Source organism: Lissotriton helveticus, chromosome 12 (genome assembly GCF_964261635.1).
Source record: "Lissotriton helveticus chromosome 12, aLisHel1.1, whole genome shotgun sequence".
Classification (NCBI taxonomy): domain Eukaryota; kingdom Metazoa; phylum Chordata; class Amphibia; order Caudata; family Salamandridae; genus Lissotriton; species Lissotriton helveticus.
In genome coordinates this window covers 211,443,423-211,458,269 of record NC_136073.1, presented here as the reverse complement: position 1 = coordinate 211,458,269, position 14,847 = coordinate 211,443,423, and the positions used below count along the sequence as shown (strand labels likewise).

At 42.3% G+C, this 14,847-nt stretch overlaps 1 protein-coding gene across 1 annotated transcript in view; it reads left to right on the top strand.

The window, feature by feature from the left end:
- CRISPLD2 (cysteine rich secretory protein LCCL domain containing 2) overlaps positions 1–14,847 on the top strand; it is a 174,965-nt gene that overhangs the window by 140,298 nt on the left and 19,820 nt on the right. Inside the window, exon 14 of the mRNA XM_078668251.1 lies at positions 4,154–4,287. Within this exon, the coding sequence (XP_078524377.1) occupies positions 4,154–4,287 (134 nt within the window). The remainder of the gene's footprint in view (positions 1–4,153; positions 4,288–14,847) is intronic.

The window sequence follows — 14,847 nt, the reverse complement described above, 5'->3', positions numbered from 1 at the left end:
GGCTGAGGCCGGACTTAGAAATATGCCTCCACGGACCCAGACCACAGGCAGGGTAGGACTTAGAGGACATATTTGATTAGAGAAGCTTTGTCAGGCTACAATCACAGGCCACGGCTTTGATACCCGTGCCCCACACCGCTGCCCGTGGCTGGTGCCAGGCTACGGGAGATCTAAGCCAGGGAAGATCTTGTCCACAGAAAGGGATCTCGTTGTACCAGTTTGTTGCCTCACTAGGCAGTTGCCTTGCCCAGCACCATCACTGCCTCTGTTCAGAGTCGATTGGCACCTGCCCCAGTTCTTCATTTCAGTAGGTCTGATGCCAGTCTCTCCCTTGCAGCTCTTGTGCCCAAGTCCACCGCTTTAGCCACCATAGTGCTTTGAACTATTTGACGTCATTGATTTGGACTTTATGGAGTGCTATGTGCAGAGGGTGAGGTTGTACACATCTGGTAGTTCTACAGCGAAGACAGTTAATGGGGCTATACACGTCCTACAGGAACAAGTGAAAACCTGGGCACACACCATGTGCATGGGGAACAGATGGGGCGAGAGCAGAGGCGGTGTTTCAGAGGGCGAGGCAGGTGGGCGACTCGTGGGGGGGGGGGCAGTGCTGTTGTTTTACAAGCTTGGGAGTTATTATAGATCTGTTTAAACACAGTTATTTAGGAAATATGCATTATGAATTTCTTGTAGAGTTTCTACTATGTGCTGGTAGTATGCAGTTGGGTGGGATGGAGGTCTCGGGAGGCGAAGTTTAAATGCCAGCTGCTAGCATTAAGTAGTGAATACTGCAGTGGGTCGTTTCCATGTTGACATTTCTAGAGGTATGGCCATTGTTGATCTAGGCTTTCAAACTGGTGTTTTTGTTTTTCTCAATGGAGACAATGGATCGAGAGAAGCATGGGGGCCATGTCATGTTGTCTCCTCATGCCATTCATGAGTCTTGCTGTCGCTGTCTTTCCCACCAGTTGTGGTTCGCGGAAGTCTTTGCACAGACTTTTTGTGGAAGTCTTGAAGTGGTGCAGGAGTTTATGCAATGTACAGATCCTGAGTCGTCCGGATTAGACGCCGGTGATCTTTTGATGGTGGATGTGAAGGAGTTTTAGATGTTGGGGCTCAGGCCCTGATTATGGCCGGTCTGGAAAAGACCACCATAATTAGCATGCACCATATACTCAGAAGCTCATCGATTGTAATGTATCCGTACAGCGACCAGTTAAGATTATTGTATGGAAAACAGGGCATAACATATAGATTTGGTGCTTCCCACTTCAAAATCCGCATGTCCCATTAAGGACTGGGAATTTCTTTCCAACTGTAAATATTAGACTCTTGATATGTTTCAATGTCATCTGTGGCGGCACCTTAATTTTGGCATAGGACACCTAAGTAGCCCTAAAAGTGATTAATTGCACTTATGCCTCTGTTTTTTTACAGTGCTATTGATTAACTTATTGTGGCTGCTAATTGTTAGCTAAAAAACACATGTAGCTCATGTACAAGTTGAATGATGTAATATGTTATCTATTTATACAACATGAATGTCCTTAAAGTATTTTTATTTTTAAACAAACATTTTATTTGATTTTAATCAAGTCAATAACAGTTTGAAGATGTGTGTCGCACTTTGGGGTATTTTGGGTGAACAATGCATGACTAAGTATAAGACTACAATAGAAAAAATAACAGAGAAGAATTAAATAAAACTCCCCAAAAAAATCCTGCTCCTGAGCCTGTAAAGGCTCTTGCAGTAAAGTGTAAAAAATATCACTTCTTCATTCAGAGCGGACTCCTTTCTTTTTATTTTTTTATTTTTGATTAATCTTTTTATTAAACATTTAAGTAATACAGTTACACAGCAGTACCTCACTTTTAGCCCTCTCGGGCTCAGGTTTACATTGCACCCCATAGACGAGACATCAATGGCCCGTTATATCACATCTTTGAACAGTAATTAGATCTTCCCCTCCGTCCATCGTTCTACCCGCCGCCGCTCCACGAGCTTGTGGAGGGTTACATTTATTTCCCCTGAATGCATTCCACTTTCCCCAGACTCTGTCCCATTTCCAGGGGCAACCTCTATTTTTATATACTTCCGCTTCTGCCATCATACACCAGTCCATATACCGCTTCCATTCAGCCAGTGTAGGTACTCCCGCTACCCCCCACCTCCGAGCTATATTGCGTTTCGCGATCATCAATCTCATGACAATCCACAGCTGCCCAGCATGGTCAAGATCAATAGGCTCCCACACATTCAGGAGGTGCACTGTGGGAGTCAGGGCAACTGTTTCTCCATACACTTCTTTCATACATGTAATTATAGCATTCCAGTCTCTTTGGATGGGTGGAAAAAGGTGCCAATACCACCACCTGCTCTTCTACACCAGCATCTTCAAGCCTGCCCATTTTAACCAGTGCAGTGCATGCGATTTATGACCTCTGGAGTATTTTTAATTGGACAAGTCGTAATCTCAATGGAATCGCCACCTCTCGGGGTGACGCAAGTGCCTTCCGCCTGCCTTCCTCCTCCAGCTCCCCCACGTCTGCTTGGCACTCTTCGTGGGGATTTAGCAATGGGTCTGGTTGGTTATTAATTATTTTTTTGTACGTCAGTGAGATGGCTTTGCCCTGCATATACTCCGAAATTAACTTGTCCGCCAAAGGAGATGCCTCCGGCAAGACCTCCTCCTCTACTATTGCCCCCCTGAGAGCATGAATTATTTGGGAATATCAAAATAATTCTCTATCAGCTAGCTCATATTCGAGATGACTCCTTTCTTATGATTCGAAGCAAGAAGCGAGCTAGAGAGTTACTACACTATTCGTTAAAGTCCCTTTTTTCCAACCACAGTGGACAGACACAAGAGACTACTTTGCTGGTCAATGCATGGAGGGCAACACTGAATGAGTTCTGTGCTTCAGATATTGACGAATTCACTACAGCAACTTGAGTCTCTCTCGATCACCCAAGCAAGCAGAAGTAACTTTAATGTGCCTGGTTTCTTGATAATATGGAACATATGATGGTATATGCTAAGGAGTACACCTGTTTACTCAATCCCTCCTAACTCCAGGAGAAAAGTTGGTACAAAATGGACTAGCTCCATATTTTTTGCAAACCTCTCTGCAGCATAATCTACAATATTCAGGAAAGCCTTATAGTCCATGTCATATAGTCGGCTCAGTATTTGCCACCACAACAACACACACACATATCCTTTCACCATTCAACAAATCAACTATTCAGTGAAATTAAATTAAATTTCCCACACCCACATTGTTGTACATCATACCCACATAATTGTCAAAAATGTCTCAAGACATAACATCCACCCGAAAAGGATCAATGGAAATTGTACATCCCAGGAGAATCAGAGACAGCACGGCAATCTCCTTCGGCACTGGCATTGATGGACCCAACGAACCACACGGATCCATGTAAGAATTGAGCCATCCACCATTCAGTATAATACATTACTAAAAATACAATAGGCTATTTTAAACTCCCTGGCCAACATCGAATATAACTCACTCCTACAATAAATCAAATCAACCCAAACACAATGCCAAAAGACCACATCAACTCCTGTCCATGATTACCCCAAAATGTTCAAGAACCCGCCGATTCTGAAGGTTCTTTGGGACAATACAAATGGAAGTGAAGCACTTTAAAAAATAAATTAATACGTTCCCTGGGTAAACACTGTTAATATGGTTGTAATTGAATGCACAATCTCTGCTGTCTTTATGTTTCTTCTAGTCTTCTCTTTCTTTACTGTGGCCCTCTGAAGCAGCCATTGGCGTCATGTCATGCTATATTATATCTCACATAGTATAAACCACAGGGGAGCCCATAAACACAGTTAATGTTTGTTAATAGGAGCTGTTTAAAAGTGCTAAATTATTCCATGAAATGCTGCTTGCAATATATTGTAATCTATGATCAATATATTATTTGATCTGAGCCATTTCCTTGCCAGTGCTTGTGAAAATATAAATAGTGCATGATGGGAAAGTCTCCAGTTCAGAAACCAGTGCTTGAGTAGGTGACTCCTTGACATTGACGTTTTGGTCATTTGCCTTCTTCTTGGAATTGTCCTGCCTTCATCAGAGCACCGTGGTCCAATTCTCTCTTTCTGCTGCTTTTCAGAGCTCCAGCATCTGTAGGACAGCAGTGCATGCTGGCGTCGTCAATGATGCAACTGGAGGTTATGTAGACGTAATGCCTGTGGAAAAGAAGAACAACTACGTGGGCTCAAACAAGAATGGAGTGCGGTCGGAGAGGTAGAGTAATTTTATGCTATATTGCATGATGGGTGTACAATATATTTGTTATAATTGCAATAACTACTAGAAGGGCAAAGAAGAAACTTAGTGAGAAGCGACTGCTGGACTCCGCGTAGACATTGTGACATTAGGGCTACAGATGAGGGCTGAGTTTCTTTTGAAATACTAGCAGGTTGGAATATGTGTGAACAGCTTGTCCTGTAATGGTTTCTGAAGTCTTGTGGGTTGGACTTCATTGGATAAGAATATTGTGTTTTTGTGAATTCTTGTAGGATGGGTTTGGTAGGAACTGATCAGCCTTAGGCTGTTTTCTGAAGGGTAGTAGGATTGGTTTTAGGAGAACAGGTGAGTCCTCGGTTGATTTTTTTGTATGTTAAATGTTTACATATATATATATATATATCATCATCATGACAGCACTTAAACTACTCTGCAGCCTTAATATTGTTTGGGCTATTAGGATTATGTGGCATGGAGAACGGAATTAAGCAGTAAGGTTATCTAACTTAACTAAAACTGTAAACGTTGCGGCACATTCTCTGGCAATCTTATATTCATCAGTTTGAGTTAGAAACCATTTTTTGGGGTGAAATATTTAGTTTGTTACACATTATGTGGCAAATGCTGTAAATTCATAATTATGAGGTAAACTTGAAGCCCAATAACTGCTTAAATCCACTGACCTCACAATTGCCCATTTGTTATCAGCAATTTGTTCAAGAAAGTTGTCTATTGTTAGCTACACTTGAAGGAAGTAGCTTTTTCAAGCTACCTACCCAAATAAACTTGTAATATATAGAACACATAACTGGTACTATGTGGTACTATGTGGCCTTATATTGTAATTTCCAGATTCTGCTCACATTTGCAAATCATTCAGGTTCTATCTATCTATCTATCTATCTATCTATCTATCTATCTATCTATCTATCTAGTATATTCACTGAAAAAAAAAAGTTTAAGTGACGTTAGAGTTAAGTATGGTAATAATATATAACTTTGCATTAAAAATACCTCAGAAATTCACTGACAAAACCAAAGGTGGAAGCTATAGTTAGGTGAAAATATCAGATAAAGTGTAACATTTTAAACTAAAAAGAAAGCACTGAAATTTACTAGCTATAGTTATTTCAAGTAACTATAACTCGCTGCCCCACGATGCACAGTTGCCATCAATAATGTCATTTCAGATGTCGTATTGATGTTATCAATAATGTGATAATAATGTCACGAGTTATGTAATATGTGAGGCCATAAACAATGGAGCCAGGCCATGTGCCCAACCCTCCCTCTCACCCCCAGTGCGCAGCCAATCCTGGACCCAACTTCCTGCCGGCAGCCAACCAATCACGGCCTTCAGCGGTACATGGAGTGGGTTAAGAGCAGGGTTAATCACCCATATGCGGCCAGCCTTAGCACAGACACTCAACCCCCACTTTTTCTTAATGGTTTCAGATCCGACAGGAAACTAGCGGGAGTCAGCACGACCCCTGCACTCCTTGGGACTCTCATGGGAACAGGGGAGTCCCGGATTCACGGCAACCCAAAAATGCCATATTTTAAAACAATTTGGCCTGGGGGTAAGGGTACTCCTTTCCTGCCCCTTATACCTTATTTTTTTTTATTTCAGGACACATAACCTGAGTCCCCATATCCTGAAATGGTGACTGCAACATTGTTTCTCATACTGCATTCAGCCAATCACAGCATGAGCTCCCGTGGGAATCATGGGACCTTCTCGCTCCTGCAAAAGTGGGATGGCTGACGGAAAAAATGATCCCTCAGCTAATCAGATCGCTCTATTTATTAAAGTATGCTTCATTTGGGTGCACAGCAGTAACACAATTGTTCTTATTTAACGGTAGTGGAAAACAAACACTGGTAAAACCAATAGGTCTCGGATTTTGAACCTGTTGGCTTTGCTAATCATATTAGTTTTGCTGCACAGCATCCATGATACTGTGTAGCATGGCTAATAAACAGGAAGAAAGCCTATGCTTCTGGCTGTGCCATTTTATTTTGCGCTCACCGAGCTTGCACGTTTCTACAAAATGATGCAAGCAATTTTTCTTTTAATTTACTGATCCAAGTTGGATCAGTTGGAAAAAAAAAACTTGAGCGGGCGGTGGGCGGAAACACAGGTGTAGGATGGAAAACCCAGGTAGGGGAAGCAGCATGGAGGGCTGAATCATGGAGGGCGAGGAAGCAGCTCTGGGGGGGTGGAACCAACACTGCAGTAAATGCAGGAAGCAACACAGAGGGCAACAGAACAGAAGCAAATGGAGACAGCATTGTGGAGGGGGTGGAAGCGAATGAAGAAGAGAAAGCGCAACATGGAGTTAAAGCGCACAGCAGAGTGGCTCGAAGGGCAGAGCTATGTAAAACTGAAACTGTACATATGAGCGGCTCAAAGGACAAAGTTGTGGAAAATGTAATTTTTCTAATGTTAAAAAAATATATACTGGGAGAAGTGGAGAAACACATGCAATTTTTGAAGTGCTTTTAGAAAAAGAAGTAAAAAGTTCCCTAAAAGCAGACATTTTTATGGAATGATAAAAGGAGCCTATCGGAGAGATGGTATACAGCCTATGCACTACAGGTTGGATGGGCTAAAACAAATAAAACCATCAAATAGAGAGCAACAAAATAAGATTGACAAAGCAAAAAAGCCAATGGCGTTGCTTTCCAGGTCAGCTATTGACATGTCCCTATTAGGTCTTTCCCACCATACAGCTGTGCTGTCTGTCGGGCTTCGACCTATTGAACCTTCTTTTCCAAGCCTACTGAAACCCTGGAGAATGTCACTGAGAAAGGGCTTCCAAACTGGTTCACATCATGCTCTTCTGAGAATCGAGGGGTCCTGGCACCAGCTGTGTGGTACGGCAGCCATTTCTGTCCCGCTCTCTACCCTCTGGGAATCTGTATTACTTTCTCATTTCAAAGCAGAGAAAATATTTTCTTTTTAATAATTTAAACGCTGTAAATCTTAGATTATGGCCCAAACTATTGCTTAAATTTTTCAAGAAAGATCTCTTATTGCATAGCCGTCCTTCAGCTCCCAGTGTTGGGAACATAGAAATGAATCATACATTAGTCACAAAGGATTGACTGTGCATAATACTGAAATATTTTTTATGACTGTAAAGAGCTGTGAAGAAAATGCTTTCAGAGTAAGCTGTCTTACAGCTTCCAGAATTTATTGGTTTGTGAAACTGAAGCTCTGTGTACGCACAAAGTGACGTACAAGGAGACAACCCGGCGGATTCGTGGTTTTCGATACTGTATGACAAAGTTATGATTTGCCTCCCAAGATGCATATACTTTTACACCCTTCCTATAGTCTTCCATGAGCCAACTTGTGTTATCCTGGGTGAATCACTTAATAATGGTTGCTCAAGACGTTTATCTCTAAAACTAAGGGACTCACCCAGGATATCTGGACAAACTGGAATTCTCATGTCCAGGAAATGATATCGAAGATTAACGTAGGAGAGAGCAGATGTAGAATTGCTCAATGTGAACTCATGATTTTACGGAAAATATTATGGGTTTTATGAAAGCAGATGGGCTTAAGGAGAGTAAGTCATATGCTAGACTCTACATTAACCCAACAACAAGGTTATCCTAGCTGCAAATTTATTTTCTATAAATTCAAGTCCATATACGAATGACAGCATCTTAATACCATTTTTGTTGGACACCACCACAAGCGGCATCAGTGTGTTTGGAACAAGTGAAAATGGACATACACACAGACACTAGGGGAAGACAGGCCTTTCCTCGTGGCACATTGTATAAATCTCTACCCCACAACCAGATCCCCATAATCTTTAAAAAAAAATCTAAAACAAAATACCTAAGAAATCATAATCCAAACTATTTTGAGGGACTGGACTAGACATGACTTGCACAGGTTTGTAGGATTAGAGGCCTCCGCGAAATAAGATGCGTTGTGGGGACAAACAATAAAAAAAATATTCAAAATTGTCAGTTATCTGTCCATGCTTTCACCTTGTTTATGCTTAGCTATATGCAACAGCCACTCTTAAAAGCGGTGGGGTATTGGGGTTATTCTAAACACCCATTGATACTGTGTGATTCCCATGGCTAATGGTAGCATACTCAATGGTAAAAGTAAAAGAGGTAGAAAAGGCTCCCTTATCCTGAGACCCTCATCAGATGGAAGGTTTCGGTAGGATGCAAGAGTCAGTGAAGAAGATTTGCATAGAAGGACATTATCCTTGAACGGTTTGCAAGTTCACTAGTTTCAGAGGGTTTTTCTGTCTGCACCAAGATTGCCTTGAGGTTGGGCTGCTGGCTGGTAGCCTACCTGTTTTCATTTGAAACACAGTCTTTTGTGCTCACAAGCTTTTGGACTAGCTCACTGTTGAGCCACGGTAAGATCATAGCCACCCTCAAAGATGAATCAAGGTCATTCAGGGAGTCCACTTCAACTGCATGTGGATTTCTTGCATTCTCAACCTTCCTCTTCTGTTACTCTCTGTATTTGGACCTCTTTCCTCTCTTTACCGCTCACATGCCTGTGTGTCCTGGTCCTTCATCTTGCATGTATGTTCTCTCAAGTCATGATGAACTTTTTTCTTATCAGAAATCCTTTCTTGTTGTTACGAAGGATGTCTTCAATCGATAGTGCATCTAACAGAGCTTCCTGCACCCTGCAGATAGAGCTCACCTAAACAGCTTATTATTATGAGCAGTACTCTTTCCTTCCTTGATGCTCAGCTATAATTTCTTGTTTAGATGCCAATAGTTACCTACTCATTCTTTATCCGTCAAATATTGACCTACAATATGTTTTGTTTCGAGTTTAAACAGACAGCCCAAAAAAATGTCAGTTTTATGCACACTACTTATGCCATAACTCAAATGGCCTACCATTTTCAAATGGCGAGGAAAAAATAAACCCTGGCAAAGCCAGTAGTCTGGCTTCATTTACTCATTCTTGCATTCACCCTCTGGCACAATTGCAATACAACACACACTTAACATCAAATGTAAGCTATATTAAAAAATATACTAGTAGAAAAAAAAGATGCTGCTGTCTAAACAAGGCGGACATATGCTTGTAAAAATGAAACTAAATATAGCAGTGGAAGTCCATCTTGCAGAGGTATGAAACATAGTCTATCATTGTTTTAAAGTTCCAACATTGCTGCCACATTTATACCCAACATGTTGGCTATCTTAGAATGGTGAAACAATGATACACTATGGACAGCATCATTCCATTATGGCCCCTTGTTTAGAGGAAGTAGCCTCTTGGGATGAAGCACACTGCAGGTAAAATGAGTGACAGGCAAGCAAATCATTAGCACTGCAGAGATAGGTTTAGCATACTCTTAGCAAACAATGTGATAAAAAGAGAAGCGAAGAAATGAAAGGGATCTACAAAAGAACAAACTTTGAAACTAAAGGATTTGCCAACTAGTCCTGAAACTGAAGGGACCCATTTTCAGGTAAATGTGCACATGTGATCGGAAACAACCATCATTCACAGGGGAAGAGACCCAATGTCTGATGTGGACCGAACCATTACCCCAGGAAGTATGCTGTCATGGGTGGAGCAGAATGTAAATGAAACTTTGGCAGACTAATGGTAGTTGAAGGCTGACCCAAAGGCGCTCTACCTATGTATATGTGGCTTATATAGATTCATATATTTGTTTAATTTTATGATTTTTGTAATCAGAAAGTACTAGTAGACAGTGGAGCCTGTTGGGTCTTCCAAAGAGATTCTAGCAAAAGTTATTGTAGTGGATCTCTTGGTCTCATAGGGTTTGTCAGGGTAAATCACAAATGTCACAATCCTTCCCTACAAAGGCTGTGAGATTTCATGTAACACAATACCCATCTGTAGGCTTTAACAATCCACCCTCAAATACCAAATGACATAAACTATTACTTTTCGCAATCAATGTGAAATGTTTTACCTACCTTTCCCCTAACTTTTCATTATAAACAATTAGGTGTATAATCTTTATCATTAGCTTGCCACCATAACCAACTCTGACCTACTGTGTTAGGTATAGGCGTTGCCACAAGGCAACTATGAGCTATACCTTAACAGCATTAGAAAAGTATATAAAATTACAGTTGTGAATGCAATATAAAATCCATACTATTAGAGCATATTGATTATCACCATAGTGCAAATCTTAAATCCTCATGGTTTGTTCTGGTGAGTCAACAAAACCCTTGCCTACCATGGTCATTGATATTCAGTATAACAAAAATACCTGCCTGCAGGCTTCAGCATTGTGCAGTAACAATTAAGTTAGACATGCATGCTTCTTTTCACTATAAAAAGATCACTCCTAAGGAATCCGACATAACGCTTCACAGAGAACCGGTAAGGCTTATAGCCTTTACCATTGACATGACACTATAACCAACACAGTCTTACTGAAGAGCGCATACGCTGGTGACCATCATGCATACAGTTAGAAAAATTTCAAATATGTATTGAATTAGAGTTGCCGAAACAATATACAAGCCCTTCCAATAGGGCTTAATAAGAATCAGCAAAGTTACACTCTTCTACTCCCAGGGTTTATTAAAGTGGGTGATCAACTCAAAAAAAGACTTGCCTACTATGATAATATATGTGATTACATGTAACCCAATTCCTTTCTGCCATGCAAAGCATTGTATTATTATTATTATTGGGCATTTGTAAAGCGCCTGGTTACGCCACTGGCGTGTCCCCGCGCTGTAGTAAGTGAGGTGGCTGTCCCCCCCTCTCCCAAGAAGACTACTTGCTGAAGAGATGGGTTTTAAGCTTTTTCCTAAAAAGAACTTCAGAAGGTTCAAGTCGCAGTTCTAACGGTAGGGCATTCCAGCAACCAGGGGCAAGGTGTCTGAAAGATCTACCCCCCATACGTGCTTTCCTAACTCTGGGGATCTTTAGCAGTCCCGTTTGAGAAGACCGTAGACTACGTGTAGGTTCATAATGGGTCACCAGACTCTGGAGCGGAACGGGGGCTTTACCGCTTAAAATGCGGTGGCATGTGGAGAGAGCTTTGAACTCTATCCTCTTCTCCACGGGGAGCCAGTGGAGGGCTTGTAAAGCTGGTTTGGAGGGTGACCTCCTGGGGAGCCTGAGGACAAGCCGTGCCGCGACATTCTGGAGCACTTGCAGGCGACCCAGGACCTTTTTCGCGGCCCCCAGATATAGCAGATTCCCGTAATCGAGCCGCGACGTGACCAGGGCGTGCGAGATTGTGAGATAACAATGCTCTGTTTGAGGACTATTGGCTTTAACAAATGCTGTTCACAGGCCTATTGCCTTTGTCATTACTTTTCATATTAAACAGACAAGACCTATGGCATCTGGCATAGCGTTTTCATGGGCTTGAATCAAGCCTGCAGGTGTCATCATTGGCTTGTCACCATAACCAACTAAGGCCTAATGTACTGAGCATATGCCTATCCACAAGGCAGCCAGCCGTGAGGCATACAATCATAAAATTACAATTGTATGCAACATTGCAGTTTTGTGAAAGCAAAATAATATCTTTCCTAAGAGGGCTTAACAAGTTGACTCAGTTGAAATCTTCTAAACCTACTTTTTGTTAGCGGGGTAACCAACACGAAAACCCTTGGCTACTACATTAATTTGTGAAATTCCCTAGAACAAAATAACTATCTGTAGGCTTTAAAACATATTAACAACAATCCACCAATAATTCCATATTGACTTTAACGTATGCTTTCCACAATAATTACACCAGGCCTATTGCCTTTTTCATAACAGATCAGACCTATAGCTGTGATCATTGTCTTGCCACCATAACTGAATCTGTCCCCCCCCCCCCCGGTATTGAGTATAAGCTTTGCCACAAATCAAAACATTTATTTTGGGTGGAAGCACACAACTTCGGACCAATCAAATCCTCTACTCAGGGAAACCAACATGTAAGTGGGACCTTCAGTCCCTCTGTTTCTAGTCCTCCCGAAAGCTCTTTTTTGTGGATCAAATACAGCTCAGTGACAGTTGTGCTGTCAAGAAAAACCTAAAAATGCATGTGGATTACTGATTGTAGCCCTGAGCATCCCATACTGCTCTCAAACACACAACTGCACTCTAAAGATGGAAAAGGAGGGACCTCTGTTGCTGCAGAAAATAAAATACTCCATAAAATATGTATCTCAAACACTTTTATCATTGCCATGTGGATTCTCCTGAAAGGTTCTGGCTCATGGAGATGGATAGACAAACAAAATAATCAAAGCTGTTTGGAGGAGAAGCAATTTTCTGTGTAAGCACACAAATGTTGCCCCAATCAAAATATTGTACCGCTGCCCGCCATCATGTGGGTCAAGTCAAAGCTTCTCTCTTTATTACTCCTGAAAGCTCTCTTTTGAGCAGGTCTGGTGACAACTGCACTGTCAAGCCAGATCTAAAAAGTACTATAGCAAGAGAAAACATGGCTGGGGATGCGAGTTATGGGATTTGTGTGCACTGCATACAATTACCAGCGGCAAGTTTCTAAGTGTTAGACCTGGCATCCTTGGTGTGGTTTCCCCTGCCTTTTTACCTTCTGAACGCCTGTTTTGCTGACTTAATTTTTGCTGGCTTTAGGATTCTGGGCACTTTACCACTGCTAACCAGTGCTAAAGTGCATATGCTCTGTACCCAAAACATGGTATCATTGGCTTATCCAAAATTGGCATATTTAATTTACTTGTAAGTCCCTAGTAAAGTGCACTATGTGTGCCCAGGGCCTGTAAATTACCTGCTCCTAGTAGGCCTGCAGCACTGATTCTGCCACCCACTCATTAACTCTATAAAAAACATGGCTCAGGCCTGTTACTGCAGAGCCTGTGTGTGCAGTTTTAAACTGCCATATCGACCTGACAAGTTGACCTTCTAGCCAGACCCAGGTCTACCCTTCTATCATATATACGTCACCCCTATGGTAGTCCCGAGGCAGCCCTATGGGCAGGGTGCAATGTATTTAAATGGTAGGATATGTACTTTTGAGTTTTACATGTCCTGCTAGTGAAAAACTGGTGAATTCGTTTTTCACTACTGAAAGGCCTATCTCTCCCATAGGTTAACATTGGGGGTTGCCTTAAAACATCCTATACGTATAATTTCCAGTTGTGAAAAGATAGATATTTGGAATTTGTTATCTCTGGGCTCACAATTTAAAATCACAACTAATGGTGAAGTTGGATTTTAAATTGTAAGGCTGGAAATGCTACTTTTAGAAAGTTGCGAAAAGAACCGATGACGGTTGCGAAGCGAACCAAAGAACAATGATGGGTTCAACCCAGATCTGTGACTCTGGGTGAGTGTCTGAAAAGTTCCAGCACACAGTCCATCATCTCCTTTTGTTTGCTTTGTTCGCTCTAAGTCAGCGGGGTATGCCCAGGCGTGGTCCCTTGCTCACTTTGTCATTGGATTCAAGCTAGCCTGGCTGATTAGGGGTCTTGCCCTGAAACCAGTCCCAGGATGCTTGTTTCCGGTCCAGGGAAGATCTGGCTTGGCAGTTTAGGCTGAACTGTTCCAATGAGGAACAGGGTCAAGACTGATTTGCATATGGCTCGGTCTGAACCGAGGTGGTGAAGTGAGCTAAAGAACAATGATGGATTCAACCCAGATCTGTGACTGGGGGTGAGTGTCCGAAAAGTTTCAGCACTCCATCCATCATCTCCTTGTGTTTACTTTTAGAAAGTTGGCATTTTCATACTTTAGTCATTCAGTGCTTCTGCCTGTCTCTGAATAACCGTCTCAGTTGAGTGACAGCTGAGCTTTGTGCATGCCCTCTAGACAGTCACACAAAGGGAGCTCGGGTGTGACATTTACATCCTGATGGCCCATCATCAGGCTGATGGGCCTTCCTGAGGTAGATTGGAAGGAAGGCGCTGACACTTGCACCTGAATAGGGCTGTGCCTGTCCCCACACAAAGAGCTGAATACCCCCCTGTAGTGAGTCTGGAACCAGGGCAGCAAAGGCAGGGACCTTTCGATCTTCTCTTTGAAGTCTCCTCCAGTGCAAATGAACATTTTGGTATAAGTATTGGACCCCTGACCCCACCAAATTAGAACTTTTCTGAATCCAAGGACATTCTGCCTGAAAAGAAAAGCTGCTGTGCTGTAGCAAGGACTGCCACGTTACTTTCTGCTCCCCTGTGTTGGCCTGCTGCATCATGCCTGGGAATGAGAAGGACTGGACCTGTTCTCTATGTCCTTGAACTGAAGTTTGTCCAAGGGCTTGTTAGCTTGCCTCTAGGTCTCTGAAGTCTCGGGGTCATAAAAGACTTCTTGAAACTCTGCTGGTGCTGTTGGGCTATGCCATCTGTGAGCCTTACCCTTGCCTGTGGTACCCCCTTCAGTGTTGGGCCTCGGAATTGGGTTCTTCAGCTGTTGTCAGCAAAAATCGATGCAGTGACCCCTTTGCGGCAATCGGTACCAATGCAGTATCCTCCGACACAGTGGCAAATCAAAAGACAACAACGTGGGTCCTGACTGCGAGGTTCAACGACACTGCCTCACCGATTTGAAGAAGCTGCTGCAAGTATTGACTTCGA